The 12,726-nt window shown below is 52.9% G+C and overlaps 1 protein-coding gene across 1 annotated transcript; it reads right to left on the bottom strand.

The window, feature by feature from the left end:
- Positions 1-12,563, bottom strand: BPIFB6 (BPI fold containing family B member 6). Its single transcript, XM_060646627.3, has 15 exons — positions 12,406-12,563; positions 10,977-11,076; positions 9,830-9,934; positions 9,208-9,357; positions 8,986-9,049; positions 8,484-8,544; positions 7,595-7,686; positions 6,627-6,803; positions 5,525-5,578; positions 4,724-4,897; positions 3,899-3,966; positions 2,438-2,483; positions 1,249-1,312; positions 742-818; positions 1-130 (listed from the first exon to the last, which is right to left on the bottom strand). The coding sequence occupies exons 1-15, from the start codon at positions 12,500-12,502 to the stop codon at positions 92-94; spliced, it is 1,368 nt and encodes a 455-aa protein (XP_060502610.2). The 5' UTR covers positions 12,503-12,563; the 3' UTR covers positions 1-91.
- Positions 12,564-12,726: the final 163 nt, after the last annotated feature.

The following is a 12,726-nucleotide window of genomic DNA, read 5'->3' as shown; positions in this document are numbered from 1 at the left end:
TGGTGGGAAGGGGCCAGGCCCACCGGCTCCAATCGGGGGCTCCTCCAGAGGGCACAGCCGGTCGGTGGCATGCGGGCAGACCCTGCCCCCTTCAGTCCAGCTTCAAGTCGAGCACCAGCACCAGGGCATTCTGGCAGGAGGCAAAGGGCCAGGTGGGGATGAGTGGCCGTGGCAGGGGATAGGACCGGTCGGGCTCATGGCCAGGAAATGGATGCCAGGAGCAGAGGCTAAACTAGACCCGCCTGTGGCCCTTCGTGTCTCCGGGTGTCAGTTTTCTCAACGGTCAGGTGGGGACAGCATCCCTCCCTCTCAGAGTGGAGAGATCAAGTAAGAAAAATGTACATTTAATGCCCCAAGCACAATACTTGGCATGTAACGTAAAGCTGGTATTTATTAAGCACTTACTGTATGCCTTTAGGTGAACTATCTCAATAGCTCTCTGATGTGGGTACACCCCTATTATCAATGGAAAGACAGAGGGATAGAGAAAAGTGAAGTAATTTGCCCGAGGTGACGGAGAAGGAAGGCAGCAGAATCCAGGTTCCCTCCTGGGGAGCCCCTGGCCAAAGGGGGCCCAAGTCCTGAGGGGCAGGGTCTTGCTCAAGGGAGTGGCAGGATCGTACTGATGGCCACTGCCCTCCTCAAGCCTCCTCCCCCCAGGCTGAGAGAGGAAGGCTTTTGCTCCTGATTCATTGGCCAAACGTATTGACTGACACGGCTTTTCTCAGCTCCTTTCCTCACCTCTACTATGTCCAGCTCCGCCAGGTTGTAATCTATGTCCAGCAAGTCTGGAAGTGGGAACCCGACTTGGAGCACATCTGAGAAACACAGTAAGAGTCATTTCAGCGACTGCTCTGTAGCTGACTACTCCTTAAAGCCACTCCTTGGCTGTCTGGAACAGAGTAGTGGGAAACAGCACGGTGAGTGATGGATGACGTCTGCCAGCCGCACGGGCACAGAGCGCATAAGCCTCACCACCGTGTATTTTCACCCCAGGCCTGGGTCAAGATCGGACCCATGGCATAGGGTGAAGGGCCAAGGGTCCCAAGTTGTGGGAGGGGCCTTTGTCCCCAGGTAGGTGACATTAGACTACATCAGCCTCAAAGACCCAGCAGTGACTATTCACTCCCATTTAGCCTCCCTTATCTGGGGTCACTGAAAGGGCCTTGAGAGCACCCAGGTGGCATCCCTTCCTGCTTACAGTGCTTCTTAACAACCAGCAAAATCAAAGCCTACAGGAGCCCTCACCATTGACGACTGGGACATACGCCTCTTGGAGATAATCAGTGATGAAGCCAGTCAACTCCTTCTCCTGGGGGTGAGAGAGGAGAGGGAATACTCACATCCATCGTTCACTTCACTTCAATTCACTTCACTTCACTTCACTTCAATTCAATTCATCCAGTGTGAGTAACTGGATGGAAAAGTAGGATGTTGAAGTAGGAAAATCTGATGCTCAGATTTTCGCAGCCCTCACTTCGACTGGGTCTGGGGACCACAGGAATGCATATTAGAGACATCAGATAATTTGTCCACCTAGCGTCAAAACTGGGCTGGACCCTGCTTAACTGTAGGCTGATGAACTGTAGGCTGATACCTCCACTTGGTCCCTGTTGAGTGACATATGGGCCTGGGGTCACAGTGCAGGGGGAATTCAAGACACCGTGGGTGACCTGTGGACTTCATTTTGCTCCTACAGAAAACTCAGTAGTTTCAGTCAGTCATTCACTCACCACCACTCTGTACCTCAGTTTCCCCATCTGTAAAAGTGGAATGTAATAGCACCTATGCACAGGGATTCGGCGAGTTTGGGTACAGCCCAGAGCAGAGTGAGGACTCAACAAGTGCTGTTGTTATTATTGTTGACCAGCTGCTCAGCTTCCACCTTGGGCCCTGAGGCTACAAAGACTAATGAAAATGACAGCCGGGCCAACCGAGCCAGCCTCAGGCTGCTGTTATGTATGACAGTGTTATTAAAACCAATCCAGGGAGGGGCGCCTGGGTGGCTCAGTCGGTTGAGCATCTGACTTCGGCTCAGGTCATGATCTCACGGTCTGTGAGTTCGAGCCCCGCGTCGGGCTCTGTGCTGACTGCTCAAAGCCTGGAGCCTGTTTCAGATTCTGTGTCTCCCTCTCTCTCTGACCCTCCCCCGTTCATGCTCTATCTCTCTCTGTCTCAAAAATAAATAAAACGTTAAAAAAAAAAAAAAAAAAAACCAATCCAGGGAGAAGTCCAGAATCTATCCAGAAAAGGAGATGGACTCAGAGAGGCTAAGTGACTTTCCCAGGGGCACACAGCACGTCAGCTGCCCCAAGCCCCACAGTGGTCGCTCTATTCACTCTGCCTCCATTTCAGGGCCCGTCCCCGCAGTGCCGAGGGAGAATAGGCACAGTCTTGCCCCCACACCAGGTCAGGCAGAAGAACTTGAGATACTTACACTGAAGGCACCAATCGAGGAGGACTCCCGTGATAGGCTCAGTAATCTGCATGGGGTGTTGAGGGGGACAAGGGGCAGGCAGCACAGTCAGAGCCACTGCCCCTGGCCATGGATAAAGGGGATCACAAATACCCACAACCCCTCTCTGAGGCAGAAGTCCCTGTACAGCCTTCAGACCAGGTGCTCATAAGCCTCTGCTTGGATACTACCTATGACGGGGCACTCATCACCTTTATTTGCCACAGCTCAAATCACTTCCTCATCTCATCGGTCCTGACTCTTCCCTCTGGGACCCCCAGTCACATTTATTGCTCCTGCCCAAGGCCAGGTATGCAGAGGTTTGCTGCCCAACCAGTCAGCTCCAGATCCTTGCAGGGCACAAGATTAGGACCCTTCACGTGACCTCCTTCCCTGCACAGCCTCCAATAAGCACTAATATATGATGGCACCAGAACAGACCATGTGATGGTCGTCTGGGAGCTTTATCTTCCCAAATTCTATTCTTTATTCCAGTAGCAGACCCTCCATTTTCCACTCTCATTCCAAGGCCTGCAGAGTCACAGCGTGAGCACATGACCCAGACCCGGCCCATCAGAGCATTCCATCTCTGGTGTCAGTGATTAGTTTAGGATTGGCCATGTGGTCCACACTAAACCAATGAGAAGCAGCCTTGGTAATTCAGTTAGAACTATTGGACAACAGGCCTCTTTTGTTGTTGGCCTCTTTGCCACCACCCGGGAGTGGGGGGGGGGGGGGGAGGGGTGGGGGTGTGGAGAGGCTGCCTGAGAATTTAGCCAACAAAGTGGACAACAAAGGCCAAGGGAGGAGGGAGATCCTGAGGACTTTGGGCACCTAAGATCTAGCCATGCCTGAAATTAAGATCTACCACTAGAGTCTCCAATCACGTGAGCCCAAAGATTCCCTTTTGGGCTTAAGCCAGTTAAGTTGAAATTGTCTCCTGCACTGAAAGAATCCTGGACGAATACAAGTCAGATCAAAGATTAAGACAAATATAAAAATTAATGAGTAACTGGATGGAAAACTAGGATGTTGAAGTAGGATAGTGAGGATAATATATGTAGCCACTGCTCCCATATAAATGTTAGCTGTTGCTAGTAGGACAGGCTTCCAGGAGGAGGAGGCATTTGAAGTGGCACAGGGAAAAGCCTATTAAGGGAAAAGGGGACATGGACCCACGATCAGACGTGCTGTGCAAGAGCCTAGTGGGAGCACTGGTGGGAGAATTTGAGAAAGGACTTGAGGGCCAGGCTAAGGTTTGAGACAAGATCATGCAGGTAACAAGCTAGTGAGGATTTTAGGACAGGGGTAGTGACCAGAGCAGCCTGGCAGTGTGGGCCATGCTGGATGGACCAGTGGGAGACTATGGAGCAGAAAACCAAGCACTGGTGGTAATGCCCACGCGGGAATACAGGGACGCCGGCACAGGCAGCAGACTCCTACCTGTCCAGAGAGGTGAGCATCAGCAGCTGGTCCTCACGAACTGAGTAGTGGATTTTCAGGTTGAAGTGCTGGTGGGTGGCGGGTGGGGACAAAATCAGGGAGAAGGCAGTGGTAAAACCAGGGGCCCCACCTTCCCAGTACCATTGCCTTAACAAAGCAGAGGTCTTCCTCTCTGCCCATCTTATCTGCAGGAACTGAATCCAGTAGTCTCCCCTTGCCCCAAGCCCAGGCTCCTTATCTTCTCTGTAGCTGCCCCAGGGCAAGACTCTCAGAATACCTAGCACATTTGTAGGTCCTTGTGCACACCGCATTATTGCTTCAGCCTTTGAACATCCTGTGATCTCTACCTGTAGTGCCCTCCATCACCAGCCTCCCCAGCATCAACCCTTTCCCTGGCCAGCTCCTGCTCAACCTTCAAAACACAGCTCAGGCATCACCTCCTCTGGGAAGTCCTCTGTGATTTCCTCAACTAGATTTGGGTTCTTCTGAGGATCCCATAATCCCCTGGGTGAGCCCTTCTCTGCCTTTGTAGATGCTAATGAAGGGCGGGGGGGGGGGGGGGGGAGGAAGGGGGGGAGAACAAAAGGAGAGAGAAAGGAAGGACTGAACTCTTGACCTCAGTTTGTTGATCTTTCTAGCCATTCAAAGGTTTAGTGGCAGAGCCAAGGATCAGACACCAGGTGACAGTTCCCAGGAGGTTAGGATCACATAAATGACAGTAATTAAGGATTCTTCAATCCATTACTTGGCTATTAACTAAGATCCTACACTCCAGTCTTGAATAGCCACAAGGCTGGGCCTAAATGGGGAACAGATTTTACTCACAGTTTCCAGGAGAAAGAGGGATACAGGAGCCTTCCCTCGCCTCCGAGCAGCAAACATCTCCAGGGTGCCATGGAGGTGCAGCAGGCTCTTGCCTGTCTTCATGGTGACCTTGGGGGGCTTGTTTATCCTGATCTGGGTCACCAAGGGCTTCGGCTTGGGATAGGCCTTAGCCACCTACAGAAAGCAGGAAATTCTCCTCAGGGAATGCCACCTCAAACTGGTGGCTTCAGTTGAAACCAGGAGTCCCTCCTGAAATAAGGCGATTTGTACCTTGGACACAGGAAACATGGCATGCAAGGGCTGGAATGTGTCTATCAGGAAATAAACAAAACAGACAGTCTGGCTATTTCTTATTGGACATAGAAAGTAAATCTCACAAAACCTGAGCTGCTTCTATGCTGGACCCAAAGAGCACTTTATGGAGACGTTGGGATGATTTCACATCAGCCAAGGGAAACGTGGCCTTGAAAAGCTGCCTCCCAAGGGTGCCTGGGCAGTTCAGTCAGTTAAGTGTCTGACTTCAGCTCAGGTCATGATCTCACAGTTCACGAGTTCAAGCCCTGCATTGGGTTCTGTGCTGACAGCTCAGAGCCTGGAGTCTGCTTCAGCTTCTGTATCTCCCTCTCTCTCTGCCTCCCCCTCCACCCCCGACTTGCACTCTGTCTCTCTCAAAAATAAACATTAAACAAAAAAAAATTTTTTTAAGAAAAAAAAGAAAAGATGCCTCTCAAATCCCTTGTCCCTTCAACTGGAAAACAAGGCCAAGTAGGCATGGTGGTCATGGCAGGTCAGGGCACTCACTTTAGGGATGAAGCCAGCCAGTGTCTTAGTGGTTTGTGGGGGCAGCTTACCAATCTACAAAACAAAATCAAGGTTAGGACTACTAAAGCCCTCCCCCACCCTTCCTAACAGACTCTATAACGTATGCCCTCTGAGGTTCCCTTCATCATAACCTTATTACTCTGTGATTAAGTAGGTAAGGAGACCCTGGCTAGCCCAGACTGTGGCTTATACATCCCAATGCCCATGGCTCTTAGCGTTATGTCAGATGCTGAGAAAATGTTGGATGAAAAAGTGGCAGACAGATGGATGGATGTGATGTATGAGAGGGGGTGGGTGGACAGCTTTGTGGATGGATAGATGAATGGGAAATGGATAAACAAATGAGTGCTGAATGGATGCATGGATGGATAGATGAACACTTATGTATGAGAATGAATAATAGATGGGCAGGTGGGGGGTGGATGGAAGGATGAAAGGAATGACGTATGGGAGGAGAGTGGATATGAAGATGTGGAATGGTCTGATAAACAGGTGGGAGAATGGATGATGAATGGATTGATTGGTGGGAGGATGAATGAGAAAGTACATGGATGGATGGTGGTTACATGGATGGGGGGATGAATGCCTCGATCAGTGATGACGGATGAATGGATAGATGAGTAGGAGGATGAATAATGGAGAGTTGGGTGGATAGATGGGTGTTTGGGTGACCAAAGTCAGATACGTGGACTCACTTATTCAGTAGTACCAGACCCTATTCTAGGTATGGATGGCATAAAGGGTGGATGGATACTAGCTGGAAGGCTAGAGTCTACAGCATGAATATATGATAGCGAGATGAATGAATGAGTAGCTGATGACTGGATAAAAAGAAGGTGGATGGATGGCCAGTATATGAGAGTTGTAGGTTGATGGATATATACCTGGCTGTGTCAACAGTTGGATGGATAGATGAGTAGATGGTGGTTACATGGACAGAGAGATGGTAGGTTTGGGGGCAAACTGATGATAGAAACCCAGATCAGTCCTGGCATCTCCCAGTCTTGGTGTTGCCCATGGCCCCAGGATAATTCTCAGAATAGACACACCAGGCAAGGACTGTCATTACAGGGCAGCTCACCTTCATATCCTGGACATTCACATTAAAGGACTTCTGCAGAAGGGCAAGCTCTGTGGTGAGGAAGGTGGCCGAGAGCAGCAGCTGTGAAGAGCCTTCAGCATACCCCTCAGGGAACTCGAGGGCCTCCCCGGCATCAGCAAGCTGGATGGTGTTGCCCTCTTGCTCCTGCACCACAGGCTGTGGGACAGCGGGGAGAGACATGCTTAGTCTTGGCCATGAAGAACTGTGGCTGCGGGCAAGGCCCTGTCCTCAAAACTAAATCAGCCTCCAAGTTGGCAAGTCCCTAGATGGGAGAGCCAAGAGCAGGCTACCCTCCCAGTGTACAGATGGGCAAACTGGGACCTGTGAAGATAAGGGAACCAGTCACTAATCGATGGTGGTTGCTGATGGGATTGCTTAAGTAACTTCATTTAGTCTGACTGACCAGTTGGAGCACTCATTGATACAGACCTGCTTTCTGTGTATTCTCAGAAGAGGTAAATAGCAAACAACGTGGGGCCTGGAAGAACCACACCGGAGGGAGACTTCACAGGGAGATGACATTGCGGGATTTTTCTTCCCATTCCTGGAAGAGGCATCTCGCCTAGTCACCTGGAGATCTGGAGACCTGAGTGAGGACCCAACTCTGCCACCAGCTCACAGTGAGACCCTAACCAAGTCCTGCCTCCTCCCTGGGCCCCAGTGTTCCCATCTGTACAACGGGGTGGGCCACTCATTGGGAGAAGCAGACAGCCTCGGAGAAGGTGCATGTGTGGGGTCAGCAGTCCTGGAAGTCAGCTCAGGACTAAGGGTTCATGTTGAGAGCAGAAAGAGGGAGAAGCTTTCAGTTTTGGGGAACACTTTCATGGCGGGCCTGGTCTGCCAGGGCCCAAGGAGCCCTCGCACCCTCCACAACCCAGTCCAGCCACCTCCCCTGGCAGAGGCAGGCTGGTGAGAGCCCTGTCCCCTGGTGGCCCCCTGGCACTTACACTGAAGGCTACTTGGAGATAGTTGGCTGTGGTGGTTGGCATGGATGTCAGGACATATTTAACGATGCCCATCTGGCCCACGGGCATGGGAGCTGTGCAAAAGGAGGTTCTACTCAGAGAGGCACCAACTGCGGGCAAGCCATAGAGGCTGGCACCAGTCAGCTGCCACCTGAGCTGGCTTGGGTGCCAGAAACCCTTGCCCTCTGTGTGACCCAAGGCAAGTTACTTGAGCCTCTCGGGGTCTTAGTAATTCCATCTGTAGGAGGGAGGCCGTGGTGGCTGGCCTGGAAATCCTCCTCCCACACACCTCTCTGCAGGCACAGAGCTTGAGAGTTCCCGAGGGGTGTTGTGGCTCAGTTCCCACAATAGACTGACGTGATTAAGATTATTGGCTCTGTTTTACAGACGAGAAAACTGAGGCTCAGAGGAATGAAATGATTTGTTCCAGGCCACACTACTGAGCACAAGAGCCAGTTTTCTTCAGGCCCAGCCATTGGGCTCTCCTCTCACCTGACTAGGGAACCCTATGAGTCCTGAGAAAACAGAGGCAGTAAATCCCCTCGACAAAGGAAAGAGTTAGAGGTCACCACTATAGGATTACTATTCAGGGTGTAGGCTTTGTGGATGAGCCTACGATGGCTGCTGTTCTTGGAGTCTAGGGGGTGAGGGATAGAACACTGGATGGAAGGCGGAGACCAAAAGCCCAGAGTCCCTCAGGGCCTCAGGCCTCCCATCTGGACAGAAGGCAGATGGAGGGACACCATGACCTTAGACCTCCTCAGTCCCAAGCCTGGGCTTGGAGCAGGTGCTTGAATGGAGAACGGGGGTCTCAAAGTCCAGCCATCCTGATGTCCCCATGTGTGAGCAAGGCATGGCTAGGGCTACCCACCATTCAGGTTGGCCCACTTCCTGTTCACATACACCAGGACCGCGTCGATGGCTGGACACATCTGGAAGCAGAGAAGGTACTGGGCTGAGGGGGCCCCTGCATGGAAGGCCTCACTTCTCACAGCTGAATGGTACTCCATGGGGAGACCCAAGAGCCCTGGAGGGACAAGGGCTGAAGGGGAAACCGAGTCTACACATCACATGGAAAATCAATGGCAGAACCTGGACTAGAATCCAGAGCTCCTGACCACAGCCTGAAAATCAGTAGACTCATTCCCCAATGAGAGGAATGAGTAATGGAGGCGGGGCGGGGGGGCAGGCTGTGGTGTGTAGTCTGCCATTTTCTCCTTCTGTGCTCATGGCAGACATCACTAGAGACACCAACAGCCTCAGAATCCTCCTCAGCTACCATCAGTCAGTCAGGGTCACAGCCAAGGGAAAACGCACTCGCCATGGTCTGAGCACGTCTATGGATGTGGGTTGACACTTGCCCTGGTACTCACCAGGCTAGGAAGCACTTTGTGTAGGGTGCTGTCCAGGAACTTGTTGACAACCTTAGGCAGCATGCTGGATGCAGAGGATGGGGACAGGGCACAGATGGCAGGAAATTAGGCACAGGACATTCAGGGACACAACAGGGGAAGTGCAGTGGCTCGGGAAGTGGGAAGCTGGGCAGGGGTGGTAGCGTGGACCCCTACTTCCTCCCCAGCCACAGAGCCCCTCACTTGCTAGGCAGGTTGGTCTTCACGCTGACCAGGACGACCTCACAGCCCTCACTCTTGAATGTGGGGAGACCCGTTTTCTCATCCTGCAGAAGCCGGTTGGTGGCTGTGATGTTCAGAACCACGATGATCTCCATGTTCCCACCTATGAAGCTGGAGGAGAGGGCAAGCAGGCATCATGGGCATCTTTGCCACTGTGGCCACTCTCCCTGTCTCCTCTTTGCCCTCAGTCTCAGCAGCTCTGGGAGGAGGAAAGGGTGAGGCACCACCCCCACAGGATAGAAAAGAAGATGGACTTGCCCAAGGTCACAAAATGCGTCTCTCCTGTTCCCTCTTGCTTTGGTAACCTCCTACACATCCTTCAAAACCCTACTCAGCTATCATTATCTCCCCCAAAGCCTTTTCTGATTCCCCTCACGCTGCCGGTGCTTCCTCTGTCCTAAGCTAGTCACTGAGTCTGTGATCGTCTGTGCTCAAGTCTGGTTCCCAACAAATGCAGGAACCCAACATGCACTATCTCAGACCACAGTGCCCAGGTGGCTCCCAGTAGGTATGCAATACATGTACATGTAAGAGTAAGACGAGGCCATCTCCCTTCCCTCCCGCCCTCCTCTGCTGTACTCACCTCTTGCCAGTGATGGTCATGCCGGTGGACACACACTGGAAGATGCCCACCCCAGGTAGGAAGCTCAGTGTGATGACAGGCAGCTGCACATCCTTCACCTTCAGACTGGGAGGTGACAGACATCCACAGCAATGAAACCAGGCAGGTGAGAGCCAGGCTCTTAACTCACTCCTCCACCCCCTGGCTGGGGAAGTCTTGCGTTAATCCCCCATCTCATGTCATAGGGAGAAGCCTGCCTGGCCATTGAGAAACGTAAGGGCTGAACACGAACCAGTTTGGACACAGAAGTACTTGTGTACGACTTGGCCGGGTGATCTGGGGCTGCACCCTTCCCCTTGGTGGGCCTCAGTTTCCCCACTGGCAAAATGGGGAGGTTTGCCTGGATCAGGGCTTTTCAACAGTGGCACCGCTGACATGTGGGCAGAATAATTCTTTGCTGTGGGGGGCTGACCTGTGCCTTGCAGGATGGTTAGTTGCATCCCTGGCTTCCACCCCTGGAGGCACCATATGCACCTCCGCCTACCCTCTCCAGCAAGTCGCGATAACCAAAAATGTTTCCAGACATTGCCGAATGTCCCTTGGAGGCAAAACGCCCCTGGCTGATAACCACCAGTCGAGATCCAGGATAACAAAGACGTGGCCCGTCTAATCCTCCCCTCCATCCCTCCATTCCTGAGCTCTTGGCAGACATTGCTAATTGATCACAGTCTGTGCCACAGAGCCCACCCTCCCCAGCACCTCATTCCAGGCAGCCCCTACCAATGGATCCCACCGAGCACTTGCAATGGAACCAATTTGCCTCATCATTAGATGGTGGTTGATACCTTTCTGGCTCTGTCATTTGAGAAATTTTCCTTCAATTTCACGTGCATTCAGTGAGTCCCGACTGCATGCAGGGAGCTGGGATTTGACTTCTCAACCTTACTTCCTCCTCCCAATGCTCACAAGAGGCAAGAATTGTCTCCAGTGGATGACTGAGGCCCAGGTAGGAGCAGTGACCTACCCAAGGTCACACAGCAAGCCACCGGCAAAGCAGGGCAGAGGCCCCAGGCCCTGCCTCACCTCTCCCTCCTGCCTTCTCAGGTCCTGGGCACAGCATTCCCCACCACCCTCTCCCTGCCACCCCCAAAGCCCTTCCCCTGCTCACTTGGTGATGCCCTTGATGGGTTTCATTCCCGGCCGCTTCTTGCCGGCCTCAGCTGCCATCTGCTCCAGGATATGGCTCTCATCCATGGCACTCTGTACCTCTGGAAAAGGGGGGTATCCAGAGAGACACTTAGCTGGTCTCCCCGCTACTTTCCTGCCCTGGGCCAACCTCTCAGGCATCCCAGGCACGGGCCACTCACAAGTGACACCATTCCGTGCCCAGAGTCACTGTGCCCCACCCTGGGCTGGGTGATCCAGAGACCCAGAGAGGAATCATCCCTGACACCTGTCCTCCTCCAGCCTCACAGGGGAGACAGTTGCCAGCAATGACAGTAACAAGTGACAAGAGCCATAATACACTGGGGCAGCTGGAGGAACCACAGGAGGGGTTTGGGCCAGAAGAGAAGAGGTGGGGAAGGCTTCCAGGAGGCGGTGCCATCTCAGTTGGTCCTGATAGGAGCAGGAAAGATAGGAATTTTCACCAGGAAGCAAAGAGGTAAAGGAGGCCACTGCAGGCAGTGGGCATACAAAATGCAAAGGTGGAGAAGCAGGGAAGAAGGTGGCAGGGTGAGGCAAGGGTGAGAAACCCAACATGGCTGGAGGGTGGGGAGGGGCATGACAGAGACTAGAACAGTTTGCGGGGGGGGGGGGGGGGGAGGCGTATCAAGAGGGGGCCCTAAACCCCAAGCCAGAGTGGTGACCTTATCCTGTGGCCCAGCCACTCTCAAAGCCAGGGGACTAGGGAACTCGTCTGACAGCTTGTTAAAGATGCAGATTCTGCTGGTTCCCCAGGCCAGGAGGCCCCAACCCTGAATGCCACGATGCCAGAAACAAACACCTACACAATGGTCATAGGCTGATTCCCAGAGAGGGGACAAACACAGAGAGCTGTCACCACCTCTTTGCACCTCCGTGCGACTTCATTTCCCTCAAAGTCATGGAGCTGGGAGGTGGGAAGTAAGTTTCACTAAAGCCCCTCCAGGAGGTTTTAATCTCACATTTCATTTCATCTACCCAAGTAAGGACCGGTCACCCTATTTTACATTTCTTTACATTTTATATTTACAGATGAGCAAACAGTAACGCGGAGCAGTAACACTTTGCCTGAGGTCACACAGCAAATCGGTAGCTGAGCTGGGATTTGGCTCACGTCTGTCTTCCCCACAGCCCTCTTAGGCCACCAGCCCTGCAGTCGGGGCCAGGAGAGGCTCCGGGGAAGCAGGATTTCCTGTTCTGCCTCCAACTTGTGGAGGGACCTGGGCCAAATCACCCCATTTTCTCTGGGCCTCAGTTTCCTCCTCTGTAAGATGGCAGAGTAATATCATTGCTGCTCACTTTGTTTTGAGGCTCATAGGGTGTTCACGGCCATGCAAACATGAGTGATCGCTACCTGCCCCTCAGCCCCGGCCCTGGGCCCGCCAGCTTACCGCGGTTCATGATGTCCAGGCCCAGCCGCAGCAGCGCCCCGGGGTCAGCTCGTGTGTGGGTCAGCAGGCCACAGAGTGCCAGAAACAGGATCCGCAGCATGGCTCCACCTGTGCCGTGGGGCCTGAATTGGTTCCTAGACCCTGGTCCCCTAGACCCTGGTTCCTCCGGGCACCTCCTGTGCTCCAGAAGACAACAGGCCCCCTGGATGGTCTTGGGGGTCCAGGGGCCTCTGAACTCCAGTTCAGCAAACCTTATTACTGACTTCCAGAGGGGTCAAAGAGTGTCCTGATTGAACACGGGGCCTCTGCGTCACCCCAGGAAGG

This window comes from Panthera onca, chromosome A3 (assembly GCF_046562875.1).
Source record: "Panthera onca isolate mPanOnc1 chromosome A3, mPanOnc1 haplotype 2, whole genome shotgun sequence".
Taxonomy (NCBI): domain Eukaryota; kingdom Metazoa; phylum Chordata; class Mammalia; order Carnivora; family Felidae; genus Panthera; species Panthera onca.
This window is presented reverse-complemented; position numbering and strand designations above follow the sequence as displayed.